The following is a 17724-nucleotide window of genomic DNA, read 5'->3' as shown; positions in this document are numbered from 1 at the left end:
AAAAAAAAAAAAAAAGAGTTTCTGTAAAACATTTCTCAAAAGAAAATATATATTGACATTCTGTCTTTCTCCTCCAGATACTGTTTTTTGGATTTGGGTGGCTTTTCTTCATGCGCCAATTGTTTAAGGACTATGAGGTGAGAGGAAATATCATTTTGTTATACTATATGAATTTAGATTGTTTTAAATTGGGGCAAGAAAAATGCCTCCATTAAAGAAACATTATGTTCATTTCCAAGATAGGAAGCTTTTGCCAAATAAGTACTATATAACTATTAGATTGGAGAATATAATTAGGCTTAATTGATTTAAAAGGGGGGAAAAGGCAAGTCACATTTAGCTGAGAAGCTAGGAGCAAGGAATATCATGCCTTAGTCATATCAGAATGTGCACCAGTAGCAAATAGTTATTCTATAGGAGAGAATTTAATTCATAATGTTTCAAATGAAATTTGTCTATCTGGCCTTGAATTGCCAGTCTTACATTCTAAGTTAATACCAAAATCTTAAGGCTGGTCTTGTTCTTATCTTAAGCTTTGGATTCAGAAAATCACCACCCTAGCCTGGACATTTCCTAATTATAATAAGATCAGTGGTTATAGTATACCTTTGGGTGTTACATTATTTCTCGGATGTTATATTTCTCAGATGTCCTCCATTAAACTTTCCCAGGGAGTTGTCTGAAAGAGCCCGGGATTCTGCAGATTTTCTTCTGCCCAGTACTTTAAGGACTTCCAGGGAGGTTCCAGAACCGATCCAGGATCTGCAGAGTGTTGAAGAGCCCCTCTGAAGATTAACCCTTAGATACAAATCTGTCATTTTTTTGTCAGTGTGCATCAGGAATTCTAAATGCTAGTTCTGACCCTGTCACTTCATCTTCTTGTGCTCAAAACTCTCCATCCACAAGAGGATGCTGGTAATAGTGACTCAAGATTCAGAAGTGCCACCTACTTTGATCTTTTTCTTTAGCTCCAGGCAAATTGCTGTTGTGGCCCTCTTTCTGATGACTTGAGAATTTCCTCAAAATAAGCCTTCTGACATGGAACCAGAAGGAGGTTATCAGTTCAGTTTTTAAACAAAGAAATAACTTCTAGTCTCTATCTGGCTTTTAACAGGTACGTCAGTACGTTGTACAGGTGATCTTCTCCGTGACATTTGCATTTTCTTGCACCATGTTTGAGCTCATTATCTTTGAAATCTTAGGAGTATTGAATAGCAGGTGAGTAAGAGTACTGAATAACCCCTCTTGAAGGGTTCTGTGCTACATTATTTATGGTGGAAAAGCTACCTGGATCTCATAACTGAAAAAAAACCACCGTGAGGATAGTTTAGTCTCAGTAACTGCAATGATCACAGCAAGTATGGGTCGCAGCCACCTAATAACTGGTTTGACAAAGATTATGAGATACCAGGAAAAAAAGGTCTGACCATTAACTCTGAAGAACTCATTGGAGTGAGGCTGCGAAGCCTCAGTCCTAGGCTTCACTCCTAGAAGCTTTATTTTTCCCATACTGCTCATGACTGAATCCCAGTAACCCCTTCACATTGTTCTGCTGATTGAAAAGCTCTGCCTGAAAAGATCAGAATTCCTCAGAGCTGCTTAATGATCTCTCTGAAGGCTGAACTTCAAATCTTACTTACTTTTTTTAAGACACTTTTTAAAGGTAACTCTTTACTCCCCTTCAAATAACAGACCTGTTAGTTTATTAGACAAGTCTGTTCAAAATATCTCTTGCTTGTTCTGCAAGCTTGAATATTTTTTTAATCCAGCATTTATATGTAGGGTTCATCAGCTATGCTATGCAGACTTTTGTTATACTGTTTTATCACCACCTGGAAAAATATTTTAAGAATAAAGTAGTCTTTCCCTCTAAAGTTAGGACTCAGCACCAAGGTAAGTTTATTATAGACCCCTGACACTTGAGACTTGTAGAGAGACTGTACTCTCAAATCCATCTTTGATAAACAGAGTTGAAAACAAAATTTAAATTAAAAACTTACTATGCAGGTGGTTAATCACAAAACATTAAAACGTTAAAAAAAAAAGAGAGAGAGAGTAGCGGGGGCAAACACAGTGGCTCACGCCTATAATCCAAGCACTTTGGAAGGCTGAGGAAGGAGAATCACTTGAGCCCAGGAGTTTGAGGATCTTCATTGAGCTGTGATCACTGAACAAACTGACAGTGAGACCCCATCTATTAAAAGGGCCGGGGGGGAGGGGAATCAGTTGATAATAATGCTCTCTTGATAAAGTAATAAATAACATGTGTCATGGTGAAACAGAAATATGTTCTGATTCTTGTGCTTTTAAACTTGTTCTTTAATAATCCAAACTGTTTTTGGATAAGCTAGATAGAGATCCTTTGACTATAGAGAATAGACAAGTATTATTTTACATAATGGTTATTAAATTTTATTATCACAACCTGCATCTTTTACTACTGTTTAAGCAGAGCTTGGCAGACTTTTTTCTGTAAAGGGCCAGATAGTAAATATTTTAGGCTCTCTGGACCAGAAGGTTTCTATCACAGCTACTCAGCTCTGCTGTTGTAGAGCGAAAGCAGTCATAGGCAGTATATAAACAAATGAGCATGGCCGTGCTCCAATAAAACTTAATTTGTAAAAACAGGTGGCTGCCAGGCCATAGTTTGCCAACTACTTATCTAAATATTGATACAGAGGATTCAGATATTCTAAAGCTATAGTTACTGTTTTTGATAGATGATGTCCCCCAACTTTTAACTCATAGTTAATAACCCATATGGTAAGAAACATCAGTCACACTTTGGTGTATGCTTCTTAAGTTTCTTAAATAGTTAAAGAGCATAAGAAGTAACATTGCTGGGCCGGGCGCGGTGGCTCACGCATGTAATCCCAGCACTTTGGGAGGCCGAGGCGGGCGGATCACGAGGTCAAGAGATCGAGACCATTCTCGCCATGATGAAACCCTGTCTCTACTAAAAATATAAAAATTAGCCAGGTGTGGTGGCGCGCGCCTGTAGTCCCAGCTACTCGGGAGGCTGAGGCGGAAGAATCGCTTGAACCCAGGAGACGGAGGTTGCAGTGAGCCGAGATTGTGCCACTGAACTCCAGCCTGGTGACAGAGCAAGACTCCGTCTCAAAAAAAAAAAGAAGTAACATTGCTAAAATCTGGTTCTTTGTGTGCTTTATAGAGGATTGGGTGTGGGTGTGTTCAGTGTGAGACGTGTCTTCAGTTATACCTGTTTTTTCATGCTAATGTTTCACCCAATTATGGAACGGAAATGTGAGCCTTGATAATGTAGTATAACTGTGTATTGACTGGATTCAGAATCGTTTTGAAAAAAGAATCTTGGCCAAAATATTTCTTTGACTCACCTCTGAGCAGAGATTGTATGAATTCCTATTCAAATATGTAATCTTGTTGGAATCCTTAATTCTTTCAAGAGAATATCGCTTTACTCTCAGCTCAAAAGGGTAGTTAAAACATGTGGTTCACTTTTAATTGGCAGTCCATATGCCAATTAAAGTTGTACTTGTTATTTCACACCCACTGCCTCCCAAAGTCGTTCAGAAGCTGAGTTGAAATACTATGTAGGATTGCCTGGAGGATGTCCAGCTTGTTTCCTTCCCTAAATGCTCTAAAGTAGGTTAATCTAGAGGAGCAAAAAGCTGTCAGTATATCTAGTCTAAATGATATTTACTCCCTGTAGGGTAGCTTTTACTGAATGGCTCTTTGTTTTGTGATGCCATCCGTACTAAGGAAGGAACAGTAAGAAATAGCTCTCTGAGCCGGGCGCGGTGGCTCACACCTGTAATTCCAGCACTTTGGGAGGCCAAGGTGGGCGGATCACCTGAGGTGGGGAGTTCAAGGCCAGCCTGACCAACATGGTGAAGCCCTGTCTTTAAAAAAAAAAAAAGAAAAGAAAAAAAATAGCCTTTTAAAAAAAAAAAAAAAAAGAAAAGAAATAGCCTTCTGAAACTCATTCATATTTCCCTGGAAAGGATGTTGTTGATGCCACTGTTAATTGCCTTTGCATTTTCTTTTTATGAACTCTTTGAAGAAATTTTATTGTAATCTTGGTAATAATTCAGTAACAATAAATTGATAATAATTCTTCCTTTGAGCAATTAATTTATTTTCTTACAGACACTATGATTTTATCTAACTGATCAAAGTTTTTATTTCACATTGACCATTATAAAACTTAAAGCTCAGTTTATGAACTACCCATAGCAAGTTTCTAGAATTCTGTTTTATATTAGCCATCAGGTTTGGCCAAATATTTTACCTATCTGTTACCATTGTTGTTTCTTTCTTTCATGTTTTGTTATAGTTCATTTCATCGTCCTGTATTTTATTTGTCTTTATAAGCCATTTAACCACTTTTGCCTTTTTTGAAACAAGGCCTAAATAAGTTTAAAATCAGTAAATACAAAGGACACCATCAAGAAAGTGAACAAATATTTTAAGAACAAGAGAAAATTTTTACAAATTACCTATCTGATAATGGACTGGGACTCTTATCTAGAATATATAAAGAATCCTTACAGTTCAATAATATGATACAATTAAAAAATGACTAAAAAATCTGAATAGGCATTTCTCCAAAGATGATATACAAATGGCGAGTAAGCACATATGAATAGATGCCCAGTACCATTAGCCATCAAGGAAATGGAAATCAAAACCACAGTGAGATACCACTTTACACCCACTAAGATGGCTATAACCAAAGAAACAGACAATAGCAAGTGTTGGCAAGGCTGAGGAGAAACTGGAACTCTCATACACTGGTGAGGAAAATGTAAAATGATGCGGCCACACTGGGAAACAGTAGGCATACCTCAAAAGATTAAATATAGATTTATCACATGACCCAACAATTCCACTGCATTTCTACCTAAAGAGAAAGGAAAACATACATCCACACCAAAATGTATACACACACATTCATAGCATCTCTATTTATAATAGCTAAAAACAACCCAAATGTCTTCAACTAATAAATACATAAGCAAAATATAATATAGCCAAAAGTAATGGAATGAATATTTTTCAACCATCAAAGGAATTATTGGTAGATACTACAACACAGATGAACCTTGTAAACATTATGGTAAGTAAAAAAAGCCAGTCACAAAAGATCACATATTGGTGGCTTCCTAGAAACAGAAAGTATTTTGGTGGTTTCCTAGAGCCGAGGAGGTTGGAGAGAAACAGGGAGTGACTCCTAATGGCTACAGGGTTTCTTTATGGAGTAATGAAAATGTGCTAAAATTGATTCAGGTGATGGTTTCACAACTCCGAGTATACAAAATCCATTGTATGTGGAAACTTTAAATGGGTAAATTGTATCTCATTAAAACTGTTATTTAAAAAGTGCTAAAAGTTTTAATAAAATACATCTTATAAAATGTAATAAAAGTAATTCATGCAAATCAGGTGTTTATATCAAGAGTACAAAATAAATAAATTCGAGTCTTAATAGCGTATATTATTGTTAGCATTTATTTTCCTTAAATTCTTACATTGGACACTAAGTTCGGCATCAATATGGTGACCTCCGGGGATCGGGGGACCACCAGGTTGCCTAAGGCAGGGTGAACTGGCCCAGGTTGGAAACAGAGCAGGTCAAAACTCCCATGCTGATCAGTAGTGGGATCGCGCCTCAGAAACAGAGCAGGTCAAACTCCCATACTGATCATTAGTGGAAAAAGCCACTGCACTCCAGCCTGGGCAACAGAGCGAGACCCCGTCTCTAAAAAAAAAAAAAAAAAAAAAAAAAAAAAAAAAAAAAAAAAAAAAAAAGAAAAAAAAACAAAAAATTCTTACGTTGGAATAAGATTCCTAGTGGTAAGTAAAACAATTGTCCTTCTACCAGCAATGGCGTATGTTGATATATGTTAATGGTGTATGTTGCCTATGAATATATCAAAAACATAAACATTTTAATATATGAAATCCTGGGTTAAGATGGTCATATATACCTTTCAAAAATTTGTATTTTTTAATCTCTACAAATGAGTAGATTATAAGAGCCTGGTAGGTTTATTAGATAGGATATGTTCAGTATTGAGTTCAAAGAGCGAAAGACCCTTTGGAATACTAAAGAGAAAGAAAATTGCTGCCCCCTGTCCCTCCCAGTGACAGTCTTTGACATTTATTTCAGCTCTCGTTATTTTCACTGGAAAATGAACCTGTGTGTAATTCTGCTGATCCTGGTTTTCATGGTGCCTTTTTACATTGGCTATTTTATTGTGAGCAACATCCAGCTACGTAAGTATTTTACCCTCTCAGTCAGCACATAGACTGAGATGAGTATTTGAGGGAACTGAGATTGTGGATCGTTTCATTTCTACATTAACTTTCAGTAGTTACTGCTATTTGAGGACACCTCACACACAGCATCTTAAAAATAAATATAAAGTAAATATTGAATGAATGGCACAAAGTAAATATTGAATGAATGGTTAGGTTATTTTTTCTGCCACAGCTTTTTCTACTTAATAATGTCTCCTTTAATTCATCCCACATGTTAAATTCAGCTAAATTTTTCTTACAGTAGTAAGGATGCTTTCACTAAAAATTATACTGTTCACCACTCATTTGCCAAGTGAATTAGCAGCCAAATATTAATTAGCATTATCTTATATTTTTAAATAGAGCAAGCTGTTTAACCTATATCTGTTTTTCCTAACAGTTTTGTCTCCTCTGTCTCAGTGCATAAACAACGACTGCTTTTCTCCTGTCTCTTATGGCTGACCTTTATGTATTTCTTCTGGAAACTAGGAGATCCCTTTCCCATTCTCAGCCCAAAACATGGTGAGTATATATGAGAGGGCAGAGATGGGGGGGAAGAAGGTTCGTTTAATTTTCTAATGTGAAAAAATTTAATTTCTTGGGGGAAAAATAATAAACTCACAGGTTCTTGGGATCTGGAAAAAAAATTTCTGATTTTGAGGAGGATAGCAAGTTATTTCTCTGAAAAATGTCTGATTTTTGAATCACATTTTCTTCTTCATTCTAAGAGATAATGCTGGTTTTGGAACTCACTTCTGTTATTCTAGAGTAGAAATTTTTGACCTTCGTTTACTGAATATACTTCAAGGGTAAAAGGAAAAAGAACAGTGTCTTAACTCGTAGTGTATATGGAACTACAGCAATATATTTGTATGTGTATTTGGAGGTCAGGTATCAGTAAACCTTTGTCAGATTTCCAAAGAAATCTGTGACCCAAAAGGTAAATGGCCACTGCTTAAATGATGATGAAGATTGTCTTTAGGGAAGCGTATGTATTTGGGGAAAGGTGACATAAATGCTCACAATTAGTAGATAAAGAAAAGCTTTCCAAGAATCAGTGTCTCCCTTCTAACAAAAAAAGTTCATTTTAAAACAAGAAATTGGGCAGAGCCCTAATTTTTAAGCTAAAAACAGTGAACAAAAGTACCTCAGCTAACGAGTCCTTCCAGAACTATTTCAGAAGCATGTGTGAATCTATCTAAAAATATTAGAGAGCCCATCTGTAATAAATATACTAAAGCTTTCATACTGGAACTTTTTTTTTTTTAATATACATCTCTTTATTCACCATCCTGCTGTAGCTATTATCAGGGTTCTTATTGCAGAAAATAGAATCTACTGTAACTAATTTAAAGCAGAAAATGATTAATTATACAGTATCAGGCAATTTATAGACTTTCTAGGAAAGCAGGTATACAAAGCTTAAATGCTCTATAGTAAAGAGAAATACCCAACTATGCCACAGCACAAACTGGAAAACCTCACTGAAGTCATCACTTGCCACTCAGGGTCTGTGACATCAGGGACCTCTGTCCCAGCTGTCGGAGTTCCTAAGTGCCATCACCACCCCTGCATTGTTCACTGCTGCATTTGAGGCCTCCTGTAGGCCTGGTTTTTAGGTGAAACCTAGGTAACGTTTAGAACCCTATCCTCAGGGAAGTCTGAGAAAGAACTTTTGGCTTTCTAGACTCTGCAGTACCAAAAGAAATGCTGGAATAGGATTGGAATTAATGTTGAATGAGCCAGTGTCTTTTAGAGAATCTGCCGTCCCTCCCACACACCCCTCCCGTTACATTCATGCCTCTAACAGGAATGTCGGGAGAGAAAGGTTGTGAGACTCTCCAGCAGTGGGGTCAGAGCAGTTTTGAAAAGCATATGCAGTACCATAAATAGTTATGTCTTTTTAAATAAGAATAACTGTTTCAAAAATTTCAAATAATGTTAAAGGCCAGAAAACTTAACACCACCCTACCAAAAACATTCAGACTCTTAGGTTTGAAATTCTTTCACGACCTTTCGTGACCTGGTTACTGCTCTCTATACGTGTTCCGTCTCCAGTTCTGCAAAATCGTTTCAAGTTTCTCGTTTTTTCTTTTTCTTTTTGGGACAAGGTCTCACTGTCACCCAGGCTGGAGTGCAGTGGCACGATCTCAGCTAACTGCAACCTCCAAAACTGTCTCCCAGGCTCAAGTGATCTTCTCACCTCGCCTCCTAAGTAACTGGGAACACAGGCGCATGCTACCACACCTGGCTAATTTTGTATTTTTTCATAGAGATGGGGTTTCTCCATGTTGCTCAGGATGGTCTCGAACTCCTGAGCTCAAGGGATCGACCCACCTCGGCCTCCCAAAGCGCTGGGATTACAAGTGTGAACCACCATACCCAGCCTCAGTTTCTAGAGCTGTTCTATCAGCCTGGACAATCCTTCACCCCCAGTCTACCTAGAAAATGCCTACTTATTCTTTCTAGGTTCAACTCTTGTCAATTCCTCTAAGGAGATTTTCCTGGCCATCATTAGGAGATATTAATTGCTCCCACCTCAGGGTATTTATATCATCTATAAAACTCATAATTTAATGTTTTCTTTTCCAACTTCCTCATCAACCAATGAGCTCCCTGAGTTCAGAAAACTACATGTTACTTGTCTTTGTATCCCTAGTGCCCAGTGTGGAACCTAACACATTACAGGTATTTAATACATGTTCTTTGAATCAGTGAATGGAAAAAATTGAGTCTCTCCAAAGTGATAGATGAGTTTAATAATTTAACACTCCGGATAGGAATTTAGGAAATGCTAATGTGATCAGCATGCCTATGCCAATGGTCGAAAAAGACTTGGACTAAAGAGCCCTGCTAGTGTAGTTCTCATATAAACCTATTTCAAATAAACCCACAGACAGACAAATTTATTTGTGATGGTAGAAGTCAGAGAGAAGAGTTACAAAAGGCCCCTAGGGCTGCTGACAGGGCAAACACAGGGTCACATGCAGTACAAAGACCTGACTCTGACACCTTTCTCCAGCTTTCTCCTGTGTGCATTCAGCTCACATGACCAGTGCGGCCAGGCCATGCCAGAGGGAAGATGAAGGCCATAGTATCTATTGTCCTTTCATCAACCCCTTTTTCTAAATTCTGTGGGATTATCCTGAAAAGGACACTGAGGGAGAAAGCTAGGAAGATAGTTTCAGTTTTATTCTTTCCATTGTACTCCAATAGTCATTACAGTTTTAGGCCTGAATATTCAGGTATCTTAATTTAACCCTCTAAGAGAAGTAAGGAGTTAGAAAAGTTTAGCTGATAGCTGAGAAGCAGCCAACCTTACACTACCTTCTCAGAGCTTTCCCAGGACTGTCCCAACAACCAGTGTGGTTGTTTATTGCTCTGGAGACCGCAAAAAAATGGGCTGGGCACACTGGCTCACATCTGTAATCCCAGCACTTTGGGAGGCCGAGACAGGGAGATCACCTGAGGCCAGGAGTTAGAGACCAGCCTGGGTAACATGGCAAAACCCCATCTCTACTAAAAATACTAAAATTAGCCAGGTATGGTGGCACATGCCTGCAATCCCAGCTACTCAGGAGGCAGAGACACAAGAATTGCTTGAACCCAGGAGGCTGAGGTTGCAGTGAGATGAGATCATGCCACTGCCCTCCAGCCCCCCCCAGACAGAGCAAGACTCTGTCTCAGAAAAAAAAAAAAAAAAAAACGGGCGTGGTGGCTCGAGCCTGTAATCCCAGCACTCTGGGAGGCCGAGGCAGGCGGATCACAAGGTCAGGAGATCAAGACCATGGTGAAACCCCATCTCTACTAAAAAATACAAAAATTAGCTGGGCGTGGTGGCGTGCGCCTGTGGTCCTAGCTACTCAGGAGGCTGAGGTGGGAGAATTGCTTGAACCCGGGAAATGGAGGTTGCAGTGAGCCGAGATCGTGCCACTGCACTCCAGCCTGGCACCTGGCAACAGAGCAAGGCTCTGTCTCAAAAGAAAAAAACAATTCTTACTTATAATTTAAAAAATCTATAAAAGTACTTCTCGTGCAGTCCCTGTCCCTTGGAATGTCCTTAGTAGGAAAGAGTAAGAGAGATTACAAAAGACTGTAAGGAATGGAATCTGTGTGAGCAGATGTCAAAGGTGAGATGGTGTTCTGCTAGTCTCCTTATTCATCTGACTTTCCATGTATTAACTGGTAAATGAAGATAATGATGACTGACTCTTACTTCATAGAGATGCTGAGATTAAGTAAATAGTATATGCAAAGTACTTTAAACCAGAAAAAGATGAAAGGACAAAGACACCACCACATTAAAAGGAATAAAGGTAGAGGGGGAATCTTTTTCAGTTTTTCGTATATAATAACTCATATTAGTCCCTTGGATTTTTCTAAGTTACTGAGTGATACTATAGTCAACAAACATTTGTTGAACACCTTCTGTGTGCCAGGCAATAAGGAAAATAAAGATCAATAAGACATGATTTCTTCTTGTAAAAGTGTTGCAAATTCAAGAGATATGTGGAAAGTAGAATCAAGAGAATTTAGGTGAGGATTTATTCGTTCATTTAGCATTACACAAATATTTATTGAGCATCTACTTTATATTAAGCACTGGAAACAAATCACAAACAAAACAAACTTGGTTTCTGCCCTTCTGAAATTTACAGTCTTGTGGGTGGAACTAGACAAAAAAGAGGTAAATAAAAAAAGAGTTGCCAGCTGTGATCGTTGTCATCAAAGAGCAAACAGGTTGCTGTGATAGAGAAAAATGCAGATAAATTAGTGCAAGGAGTTAGATCGATCCTTTCTGACACAGTGATATTTAAGCTGAGATTTAAAGGACAAGACCAAAGGAAGACCCAGTAAGAAGGCACAAAAGACATCACGTAGGCCAGGCGTGGTGGCTCACGTCTGTAATCCCAGCACTTTGGGAGGCCGAGGCAGGTGGATCATGAGGTCAAGAGATCGAGACCATCCTGGCCAACCCCATCTCTACTAAAAATACAAAAAATTAGTTGGGTGTGGTGGTGCAGGCCTGTGGTCCTAGCTACTAGAGAGGCTGAGTCAGGAGAATTGCTTGAACCCAGGAGGCGGAGTTTGCAGTGAGCTGAGATCGTGTCACTGCACTCCAGCCTGGCTCCTGGCAACAGAGTGAGACTCTGTCTCAAAAAAAAAAAGACATCACGTAAAGCCCTGAGGTAGAAAGACCTTGGTGTATTCAAGGAAAGGTAAGAGATAGAGTGGGGAGTAATTGTACAGTGTATAGATTTTATTGTTATGGTGACTCAATAGTTGATTATGTCATTTTCTTTTTTTTTTTTTTTTGAGACGGAGTTTTGCTCTTGTTACCCAGGCTGGAGTGCAATGGCGCGATCTCGGCTCACTGCAACCTCCGCCTCCTGGGTTCAGGCAATTCTCCTGCCTCAGCCTCCTGAATAGCTGGGATTACAGGTACGCGCCACCATGCCCAGCTAATTTTTTGTAGTTTTAGTAGAGACGGGGTTTCACCATGTTGACCAGGATGGTCTCGATCTCTTGACCTCGTGATCCACCCGCCTCGGCCTCCCAAAGTGCTGGGATTACAGGCTTAAGCCACCGCGCCCGGCCCGATTATGTCATTTTCTAAGACAGGTGAGGGGAAAGATAATTTTAGCTTGGTATATTCTGAATTTAAGTTACCTATGCATATCCAGGTGATGTTAAATAAGCAATTGGAGGTACAAATCAGGAGCTTAGGGAAAAAGTATAAATGTATCAGTCCTCATAGAGATGACTCTAGGAAGCTAAACAACTAAATATCATCAACTAAATGCCATTAGTAAAGCTGAGGAAATTAGTGAGATTACCCAAGCAAAAAATGTGTATACTGAAATGAAAGAGATCTCTGGTCCATACAGAGCAAGAAGTGACTGAGAAAAAGCAATTAGAGAAGTAAAAGGGAAAACCTAGGGAAATGGTGTTGTGGAAGCCAAGAAGATAAAATAATTTTAAACAAAATGATCCAATGTCATACAAATGCCAGTTAAACAAGACTTGGAAAATGGTGAATTTTGCAACCGGGAGAAAACTTATTACCATAGTGTAGTAGTGGTTAAAGCCCAGACTCTGGATCTGGACTGCACTTGAATTCTGTTGCTACCCCTTTTAGCTGTGTGACCTGGACTAAGTTACTTAACCTCTCTGTGCCTCCACTTCTTCATTTGTAAAATTAGGTTTTCAATAATGTCTACCTCAGAGGATTGTTATGAGTGTTAAATGAGTTAGTACATGTGATATGCTTAGAACAATGCCTAGTCATAACAGGCGCTTGATGAATATTACCTATTATATTGCTATTATGATTATTAATGAAAGTAATTTCATTCAATATAGAAGAGTGGAAAGAAAGCTGGATTGCAGTGAGTTAAGGAATGAACTGGAGGTGAGGAAAAGGGGACAATAACTATAAACTTTTAAGAAGCCTGGCTATTGAGGAGGAAATATAGACAGGGCTTGGGAACTAGAGGTAAACTCAAAGCCAAGAACAGAATTCCTCTTAGAAAAGAGACTTGAAGCTAAAGAGAAAAAACTAGCAAAGAAGGAAATATTGAATATACAAGAGAGAAGAGGTAGATGACGGAACAAGCCTCTGAAAGAAGTGGAAAGGATTAAATACAATCAAAAGTATGGTGACTTCTAGTTCCAAGATGGTGGTGTAGAGGCACGCTGGCTTCACTTAGCCCCATGACCGAAAATCAAAAACAAATAGCACCAAGATCATCACCAGCAGTATCCCAGAACTCACATGTAAGGATGAGACAGTTCTCAGGGCCCAGATAAGATCAAAAGCACAAGTGGAGAAGTCAGCTTTGCATGCTACTTTGTTCTGAGGGAGACAGGTTGGTAGGATAATTACAGATGTATATTCAGTGTCATAAAAGAGCCAGTGAAACAAGGATTGGAAAATGCTGCATTTTGCAACCAGTAGGAAATTCCTGACCATAGTTTAGAGTGAAGGTAGTTTGTAGTGGAGTGAAGGTAATCTATATCTAATAGCTTATGTTTTTTATAGTAAGGGCATTGGCAAAGGAGAAGGACAGAGGTAGGAAAAAATAAAGAGTAACTGCTGAGGAAAATGGAAAGAGATGGCTTACCAAAGGCAAGATAAGGATGAGTCAGCAGTGTGAGAGCTCCCTTAGGACTGGAGAGCATAAATCTGTAATGGCTCCAAAATCAGCATGAATTCCAGCAATTTTCGGCAGCAAGACATGGGCACAGGGAAGGCAGAGTGTTAGACTGATCCAGAGTTGGGAGTTTGTAGGATTAGCGCTTCAGAAGGAAGATAGCAGGAGATTGAGGGTCCTGGTGAGAGAATTTGAAGCCAGCAAGCCTGGAGTCCAAGCTAGGTGAAGAATGGGGAAGCAGAAGACCACAGGTCGCACTGACCTCTAGAATGAGTGTAGCACAGATAAAGGAGAAAGGGAACTTGAACGCTGGGAAGGGAGGCAGTAGTCAGAAAAGGAATATTGGAATTTTCAGTTTTGAAGCTGACAGAATTCCTGAATTATAACTCTGGCATTTGACCATAGGAGTGAATGGCTGAAGTGAATTCTATTCTACAAGTAGGAAGTGAAAACCAATTAAAACTATTTTTTTCCTGCAATGCCAAACTTCCTGAGTTATTCTTCAGCATTGCTTTCCTTCATTTATCCCAAATACATCAACCAGCAGTATTTATTTTAACTGCTAAGTTGATTTTCAGCATTCTCAAGTGATATGAAACAATTAATAATTAAGATATGATTTATAATCTACAGCTGATGTGTTTGCCTTTGAATTTCTCATTCATCTATAAGGTTGGCTCATTTATTAGATGAATTCTGTGTTTATTGGATGCAAAAAAGACAAAAGCAAAAGAGTATGACCTTAGGGGAAATACATATATATCAAAGATAACTAGCACAAAGTATTTCCAGAAGATTTACTTTCCTCATTTTTTTGCTGATGCTTTTACCGAAAGTACTTTGCTTTGTTAGCATTCGTGTTACCAAGAGTAAACAGTCGCTGGGCGCGGTGGCTCACACCTGTAATCCCAGCACTTTGGGAGGCCAAGGCGGGTGGATCACGAGGTCAAGAGATCGAGACCATCCTGGTCAACATAGTGAAACCCCGTCTCTACTAAAAATATAAAAAAAATCAGCTGGGCATGGTGACGCATGCCTGTAATCCCAGCTATTCAGGAGGCTGAGGCAGGAAAATTACCTGAACCCAGGAGGCGAGATCGCGCCATTGCGCTCCAGCCTGGGCAACAAGAGCGAAACTCTGTCTCAAAAAAAAAAAAAAAAAAAGAGTAAATAGTCAATGACCGTTATTTATAATTATTGTTGTTATTGTTATTACTTTACTGTCATCACCCAATAAAAGAGATCACTATGAAGCATATGGGACAAGAGGAAAATCAGTAAACTTTTAGTATATTTGTTATAGATAATCTACACATTGGCCAGGTGTAGTGGCTCACGCCTGTAATCCCAGCACTTTGGGAGGCCAAGGCGGGTGGATCACGAGGTCAGGAGTTCAAGACCAGCTTGACCAACATCATGAAACCCCATCTCTACTAAAAATACAAAAAAATTAGCTGGGCGTGGTAGCATGCGCCTGTAGTCCTAGCTACTCGGGAAGCCGAGGCAGGAGAATCGCTTGAACCCAGGAGGCAGAGGTTACAGTGAGCCAAGATCGCGCCACCACACTCCAGCCTGGGTGACAGTGCGAGACTCTGTCAAAAAAAAAAAAAAAAGATAATCTACACATTAATAATTAAAAGTTGGCGTGTATGAGTTAGTTATGTGTACTGGTTGATGTTTTCAGTGATGCTTCCTTTTACAGCACAGATGAGAGCCATTTTATCTATATTACCTGGCATTAATGTACCCTGATGTTTTTAGGGATTTTATCCATAGAACAGCTCATCAGCCGGGTTGGTGTGATTGGAGTGACTCTCATGGCTCTTCTTTCTGGATTTGGTGCTGTCAACTGCCCATACACTTACATGTCTTACTTCCTCAGGTAACAGAGCGCTTTGCAGCTTTTCTTTTTTGCCCCATTACTTCTTCAATACATATGTCATATTATGCTACCGTCTTTAAGATTATATATTAGATCTATGACCCGGTCTTTTTATTCTTCTCTTCCTCTGTCCCTATGGGCATTGACCTGGAAGTCTTTGTAAATAAGTCTTATCACTTGTGTTGTTTTCCTTTATTATTTGTGCTACATTCATTTATTCTTTAAATGGAAAATTTCAATCTGACGCTCCCCTCCCGCTTTTTAAAGGCACATTTCTAGTGACCAGCAGTATAAACTAACCCCAACTTCAGCAGTTCAATTCCTCCTAGAAGTTTTAATAGAACAGTAGAAGACAATGCCAACTTAAAATTGTGCTTAAACATACATCCTAAATGTCACTGAGCCAAGATCATGCCACTCCACTCCAGCCTGGGTGACAGAGCAAGACTCTTTCGTAGAAAAATATGATGCGTTGGGCTGGACATGGTGGCTCATGCCTGTAATCCCAGCACTTTGGGAGGCCAAGGTGGGCAGATCACCTGAGGTCAGGAGTTGGAGACCAGCCTGACCAACATGGAGAAACCCCATCACTACTAAAAAGACAAAATTAGCCAGGCGTGGTGGCACATGCCTATATTCCCAGCTACTCAGGAGGCTGAGGCAGGAGAATCCCTTGAACCCGGGAGGTGGAGGTTGCAGTGAGCCAAGGTTGTGCCATTGCACTCCAGCCTGGGCAGCAAGAGAGAAACTCCGTCTCAAAACAAAAACAAAAATGATAAATATGATGGGTTGATGGGTGTGGCAAACCACCATGGCACATGTATACCTGTGTAACAAACCTGCACGTTCTGCACATGTATCCCAGAATTTAAAGTATAATTTTAAAAAAAGATATTTTTTAAAAAATTGTGTGTGTGTGTGTGTGTGTGTGTGTGTGTGTGTGTGTGTGTATAAATGTCACTGAATCAAAACTAAGAAAAACTGTAAGACAGCTGGGTAAATTCCATTTCCCTGAGATCCCAGAGGATTAGCTATAAGAAATGAGAGCAAAAGCATTTTAGTTTATTATGGTCATTTTATTATTTTCTAGAAAAAAGTAGTGGGTAACAGTTGAAGTTTATGTGTCTCTCCAGATAACCTGTATCGTGCCCAAGAGTGGGACCCCAAAACATTTTACTAACAGCTTGTGCTTCTTGTAGGAATGTGACTGACACAGATATTCTAGCCCTGGAACGGCGACTGCTCCAAACCATGGATATGATCATAAGCAAAAAGAAAAGGTAAGACGTCAGTACTGTCAAACATGTGGACTCTGTTACAATCGCTCAACAAGAAAATTTGACTATGAATTGGTGCTGGCAGGGCATTTTATCCTATTCATTTTTATTATAAGGGGGAGTACTATCAAAGATATAGTGTTGGCTGGACACCGTGGCTCACACCTGTGATCCCAGCCCTTTGGGAGGCCAAGGCAGGAGGATCACTTTAGCCCAGAAGTTCAAAACTAGCCTGGATACTATAGCAAGACCCCATTTCTTTAAAATAATAAAGGGCTGGGCGCGGTGGCTCACGCCTATAATCCTAGCACTTTGGGAGGCTGAGGTGGGTGGATCACCTGAGGTCAGGAGCTCAAGACCAGCCTGGCCATCATGGTGAAACCCTATCTTAAAAAATAAATAAATAAAATAACAATAATAATTTTTTAAAAATTAAAAATATAAAAAATTGTTTAAAAATTTAGTGTTTCATGTAAAAGAAAATTCCCAATTCAATCTCATTTCTTGAATTTAGATCATTCTCCTTAGATAAATTATTAGAATAACTTTTTTGTTTAATTTTTTTAATTATAAATTGACAGATTATAATTGTGTATATTTATGGCATACAAAGTGGAATAATTAAATCAAGCTAATTAACGCATCCATCTTACATGCTTTTATATTTTTTGTGGTGAACATTTGAAATTTGCTCTCAGTAATTTTGAAATATACAATACATTATTATATTCATCATGCTGTACAGTATGTCACAGAGAAAAAAAAGTACTCCTTATGTCTAATTGAAGCTTTGTACCCTTTGACCATCTTCTCTCCATTCCTCCCACCTACGCAGCTTCTGATAACTATCATTCTACTCTCTGCTTCTGTTGAATTCATTGTTTTAGATTCCATATGTAAGTAAGAACATGCAGTATTTGACTTTCTGTGTCCAACTCATTTTGCTTAGCATAGTGTTCTCCAGTTACATTCATGGTGTCACAAATGAATTTCCTTCCTTAAGGCTTTGTAGTATCCATTGTGAATATATGCCATGTCTTCTTTATCCATTTTTCTGTTGATGGACATATAAATTGGTACCATAATGTGGCTATCCTAAATACTACTGCAGTGAACATGGGAGTGCAGG

The 17724-nt window shown here is 39.0% G+C and overlaps 1 protein-coding gene across 8 annotated transcripts in view; it reads left to right on the top strand.

Moving 5' to 3' along the window:
• Positions 1-17724, top strand: part of LOC108293681 (Golgi pH regulator) — a 59813-nt gene that overhangs the window by 7860 nt on the left and 34229 nt on the right. For 4 of the 8 annotated variants that reach the window (XM_037733705.1, XM_037733703.1, XM_017515196.2 and 1 more), the window contains exons 2-7: positions 78-137; positions 1115-1218; positions 6152-6258; positions 6703-6804; positions 15198-15318; positions 16518-16598. In XM_037733705.1, coding sequence (XP_037589633.1) covers positions 111-137; positions 1115-1218; positions 6152-6258; positions 6703-6804; positions 15198-15318; positions 16518-16598 — 542 coding nt within the window. In that variant the 5' untranslated portion in view covers positions 78-110. Of the gene's footprint in view, positions 1-77; positions 138-1114; positions 1219-6151; positions 6259-6682; positions 6805-15197; positions 15319-16517; positions 16599-17724 lie in introns of all 8 variants that reach the window. The other 4 variants (XM_037733704.1, XM_037733702.1, XM_037733706.1 and 1 more) reach the window with 3 other exon arrangements.

This window comes from Cebus imitator, unplaced genomic scaffold (genome assembly GCF_001604975.1).
Source record: "Cebus imitator isolate Cc_AM_T3 unplaced genomic scaffold, Cebus_imitator-1.0 Scaffold543, whole genome shotgun sequence".
Lineage (NCBI taxonomy): Eukaryota > Metazoa > Chordata > Mammalia > Primates > Cebidae > Cebus > Cebus imitator.
This window is presented reverse-complemented; position numbering and strand designations above follow the sequence as displayed.